Raw genomic sequence first — 5,372 nt, 5'->3', positions numbered from 1 at the left:
GAAAATATTTTTAATAATGAAGAAGTTTAATGCAGCAATGGAATCAATTTCCAAATATGTATAAATGTACAATGTTCTCCCTGGGTTACTTCACTCTCGCTATCACTTACAATTACAGGTCCCCTCAAGCTTCCCCTGTTCCAATATATCTTATTGTTTGTAAATTAATAAATTCGAGTAAAGTGTGTTAGCCCATAAATATATATATATCGGGTGATTTTTTAAGAGCTTTACATGTGGTTTCAACAAGATGGCGCTACATGCCACACAGCTCGCGATTCTATGGCCATTTTGAGGGAAAACTTCGGAGAACAATTCATCTCAAGAAATGGACCCGTAAGTTGGCCACCAAGATCATGCGATTTAACGCCTTTAGACTATTTTTTGTGGGGCTACGTCAAGTCTAAAGTCTACAGAAATAAGCCAGCAACTATTCCAGCTTTGGAAGACAACATTTCCGAAGAAATTCGGGCTATTCCGGCCGAAATGCTCGAAAAAGTTGCCCAAAATTGGACTTTCCGAATGGACCACCTAAGACGCAGCCGCGGTCAACATGGTCAACATTTAAATGAAATTATCTTCAAAAAGTAAATGTCATGAACCAATCTAACGTTTCAAATAAAGAACCGATGAGATTTTGCAAATTTTATGCGTTTTTTTTTTTAAAAAAGTTATCAAGCTCTTAAAAAATCACCCGATATATATAATACATATGTAGGTACACATGCACTTGGCTTTGGCATACCTGACCATTTTTTATGACTCTTCCAGTGAGTATGAGAGAGCGGAACTGTTTATTTATAAAACGCAGTAGCCGGCCTCAGTTCCAAACAGTTTACTAAGTGCTGTGCTAGAGTCTAAAAGTACTTCAATCAAGGCGTCATAATTTCAATAACAATCGGTCGGTGGCTAATTATAAGCATAGATCATTCAATCGATTTGTATGTAGCGCTGACTACACCCTGTGATAACTAGAATTTTTGAGGTTTTTTTGAATGCAGTGCACAAGTCAATCGCAGTAAAATGTCGTATGTCGTCTTATCGTTCGCGTTAGTCGTTGTGGCTTTGGTGTTGCTTTATTTGCATAATCATTATAGCTATTGGGCGCGCCGTGGTATTCCACAAGAAGACCCTATCTATGGACTTGGTAATATGAAAGGTATCGGGCGTGAATTTCACTTTCGGGATATAAACTCACGACTTTATAAGCGCTACAAGCGAGATGGTGCACCAATTGGCGGCATTTATATGTTCTTTTTACGATCAGCTTTCATTGTTGATCTGGACTTAATCAAGCATATACTCATTAAGGATTTTTCGAGCTTTCACGACCGCGGTGCATTCAACAATGTACGCGATGAACCGCTCTCGGGTCATTTGCTGACTTTGGAGGGTGAAGAATGGCGCTCCTTACGCAATAAGTTGACACCCGTTTTCTCCTCGGGCAAAATGAAATTTATGTTCCCCACTGTGGTGGCGGTAGCGGAGAATCTCAGTCGTACCTGTGGTCAGTTGGTGCCGGAATTCGAAGTGAAGGAATTAAGCGCACGTTACACCACAGACGTGATCGGCACCTGCGCTTTTGGTATTGAGTGCAATAGCCTGTCGGATCCAAATGCCGCATTTCGCAGTTATGGCCGTTCCATCTTCGAGAAGCCGCGCCACTCACCGCTAGTACAGGCGCTTATAGTATTTAATCCGAAAATCGCAAAAACATTGCGTTTGAAAATACTAAATGACGAGGTGTCTGAGTTCTTTATCGACGCTGTGCGCAACACCGTCGAGTATCGAATTAAGAACAAGGTGAAGCGAAATGACTTCATGGACATGCTAATCGATATGATGGCTGAGGATCAAGAGACGGCGTCAAAGCATGAGGGCATAGATTTGTCACAGGGCTTGACTTTGCTACAGATGGCTGCGCAGGCTTTTGTCTTCTTTATAGCCGGTTTCCACACCTCATCGACCACCATGTCTTTCTGCCTCTATGAGCTGGCAATGAATCCAGAGATACAGGATAAACTACGTGAAGAAATTGTGAACGTATTGAGCGCTCACAAGAACGAAGTCACCTATGAAGCGTTAAAGGAAATGTCATATTTGGAGAAGGTTGTCAACGGTATGTCCATTAATCAACTTATATATGTAAAACCTAACCAACTTCATTTATTTTCGTATATCTAGAAACACTGCGGAAATACACGGTACTGGCGCAACTTGTGCGCACAGTCACTTCAGATTATCGCGTGCCCAACTCATCACTGATCTTGGAGAAAGGCACCTCAGTTGTGATCCCTGTGGATGCCATACACCACGATCCGGAAATCTATCCTGAACCCGATCGTTTCGATCCCACGCGCTTCGATAAAGAGAACGTAGAAAAGCGTCATAGCTGCGCCTTTCTGCCTTTCGGCGATGGCCCACGCAACTGCATTGGTCTGCGTTTCGGTAAAATGCAGACGAAGGTGGGGCTCGTACACTTGCTGCGCGACTACAAGTTCAGTCGCTCTGCACGCACCGAAGATCCCATTAAGCTAAGTAAAAAAAATCTCATCATAGAAGCGGAGAATGGCATATATCTACGAGTGGAACGCGTCTAACTGGTTATAAGACGCTACTTTGGCATATTTTTCGTAATAATTTTTTACGATATTTCTACGTTTTTATTGAGCAAAAAGCAGAGCAAAACCTTATTTGATGAACTTAATATATGCATGCAAACATGACAAGCGTTTTAAGTATAAATAGCTTTATTGTCTTTTCGGAGCTTCTCAAGCATAATTATCTAAGTTTTTGAAATTTTATAAGGTTTTCTATTAATTAATATTGTACACGGCAAGCAGACGTAAATATACATACATTTATACTTTATTATTGTTTTTGGTTTGTATTTTCCATTTGTTTTTTATCGCCAAATTTTCAACAGCTGCTACTGCTATATTTGAGATTCGCTCTACAATATTCAAGAATCTATAATATAAATAATATATTATTGTTCTATCGCGAGAGAGCTCTTATTAATAGCTAGCTCATATTGCCGTGGTTTCTCAGTCAATAGAAGATTGCGGTGTGTCGGCGGCGTCGGCGAAACAGTGTTCAGATAACAGTGAGTTGCTCCCAATAATTTTTCTCTTAGCTTCTCTTAATTTGACATATTTCGTTGTTTATAGCCTATGAACTATGCAGCGCCGCACAAATTTGTTTTGAAACGTACAGTTTGTTAATTATTAACATGACTTGCAAAAACCGGTTAGTTACTTGGTAGATACATTTTCACATACACTTTGCTATAAAACTACTACCCATTTCGAAACACTAAACTTTTTTCTTAATTAGCTTCAAAATTTTGTTTTTAGAATTCGGCTAGCATTTCATTTAGCTACTTAAGTCTGTGAACATTAATATGTATAAATTATTTTGAGCCCTAGAAAAGCTGCCTATAAAAGCCGGGAGCACTTAGTTGAAAACTTGTAAGCCTCTGTACTCGCTAGATAACATTATGGCGCAATTCATTAGTGAAAGAGAAAACGAGAAGCGGCGACTTTGGACTCAATATTATAATATGAATAGAGTTGGCGTAAATGCGTTGTAATTATAATGCTCCCACTATAGAAATTTCCATTTGCATAGAAATATGGAAAACACTGTACTAACAAGTAAGACAACCAATAATTATTTAATAATCACATTGCGTGTTTAATGAGCTCTCTATTTTCTAACCGCTTTAAAAGATGAATATAATTTAGTCATGTGTAATTTAATTGTATGGAAAACTTTTCTCATTTGAGTATACATTTTAATGACATTTTGCTGGGGTTATTGTTCAAGGCAAGGCAATCTATGAAGAAATTGTTCAGCTCGCCATACATACTGACCAATCAATGTTCTTATAAGACCGATTTTGTATTTTTAAAGGCTATTATAGCTTCGGTGAAAACGAAGCTTACTTTTTTTTTGTTGTTTTTGAGTTAATTTCCATCACAGATCACTTTTGATTTGGCTGTTGTAGTCATTGTTGCGACTGTGTTGTCATTGTAGCTGCTAAAACCGCAGCCAATTCATTTCAGTTGCACAAATTTCGTCTGCCAACTGGGAAATTGGAAACATTTGATTGCAGCAAGTGCTTGCAACACGTGCCGCATGCCAAATGATCTAAGACTAGCGGACAAATGTTTGAAAACGTAAGAGCTCGCGATTTACGTCTCTACAAACCGCGAGCTATTTTTGAAGCATGGGTAAACAGTGAAGAAGAGCAACTCAGAGGCAGTGGTTTTCCAAAAGAGAGCTGCATACAAATGGGCACGGTATTTTAGGGATGGATGCGAAGGCATTCAAGCGCAATGCCTTTAAGCTAAGAGCAGGAGTTGAGGAAGGGTTTTGCTTTCAAATACAGTTGGTGCTAATAGAAGCAACACTCTACGCTATTTTGTGACAAACTAGCGTTTTCAGCGCAGGATGGTGAGGGTGCGCTTACGCAAGCCATTGACAAACAAAATATCTCAATATTTCTGATATTTAAACTAATTGAATGGGACTGTTGTTAAGGACGGCGCGAGTACGAGAGTGTAGGGATGAAAGCGCCAGTATTTGTAGCTGCGTCCTCCCCCTCCAAAATGGCGTACAAACATTTCCGTTTCTGGCAGTGTAAATACAATTACAAAAGTAACCATTTGAAGCATAACTGGCGCACTCGTAACTGCATCAAATAGTTGGGGCGGAATATTGCTTGCGGAAGAAAATTCGATTTTCCTTGAAGTGTAGGAAGAATCAACGGAAGCGCTGCGTCTTGGAGGTGAAATTAAATAAGCGAATACGAAAAAAATCGTTATGATGTAGAGCAGCGTCTGTGTGTGTGTGCGTACATAAGCGCACAGATTCCCATCTCAAGACACTTTGTGGAGTTGTGGGGATTTTGCGTGGTGTGGGGGCCGCGTGAGTTACAAGTTTCAATACAGTTTGCGCGCTGCTGGGGAGTACAGAGTACAGAAGACGAATTAGCGCCACCAAAGATTGCTGCAAATAATGTGTATACATAAATTATAAAATATTTGCACACTCAACAATGCGTTGATAATCGCGATAAATTATCACCGCTTTCAAAACTTTTCGCAACTTTCAATTCGGTTACCGACCGCGCGCGTGGGCGTCCGCCGCAAGCGTTGGCAGCAAAATGTATAAATCAAATGGTGCAGAGCATCAGCATGAATGGCAGCAGCCTTCGCCGGGATTGAAATATTCGTGCGAATTTAGCGATATGCAAAAGCGAAAAATATATTAGAAAAGTTATCTTCAGTCAGGTGAAAAGGAGCTTCTTATTAGCGCTAAGCGATGGGGGATAAAGTAATGTGCGCACATATGTATGGAGATTATTT

The 5,372-nt window shown here is 40.0% G+C and overlaps 1 protein-coding gene across 1 annotated transcript; it reads left to right on the top strand.

Moving 5' to 3' along the window:
* Positions 1-833: 833 nt before the first annotated feature.
* Positions 834-2,872, top strand: LOC120782321 (probable cytochrome P450 6a14). Its single transcript, XM_040114543.1, has 2 exons — positions 834-2,119; positions 2,185-2,872. Exons 1-2 carry the CDS (start codon positions 1,024-1,026, stop codon positions 2,598-2,600), a joined length of 1,512 nt encoding a protein of 503 aa, XP_039970477.1. The 5' UTR covers positions 834-1,023; the 3' UTR covers positions 2,601-2,872.
* Positions 2,873-5,372: the final 2,500 nt, after the last annotated feature.

This window comes from Bactrocera tryoni, chromosome 1, assembly GCF_016617805.1.
Source record: "Bactrocera tryoni isolate S06 chromosome 1, CSIRO_BtryS06_freeze2, whole genome shotgun sequence".
NCBI lineage: Eukaryota > Metazoa > Arthropoda > Insecta > Diptera > Tephritidae > Bactrocera > Bactrocera tryoni.
Note: the sequence above shows the minus strand (reverse complement) of the source record. Positions and strands in the feature narration are given on the sequence as shown.

Coding starts and splice junctions, on each gene's coding strand:
- LOC120782321 (XM_040114543.1), top strand. CDS start 1,024: ATGTCGTATGTCGTCTTATCGTTCGCGTTAGTCGTTGTGGCTTTGGTG. Junction 2,120..2,184: donor TTTGGAGAAGGTTGTCAACG/GTATGTCCATTA, acceptor TCGTATATCTAG/AAACACTGCGGAAATACACG.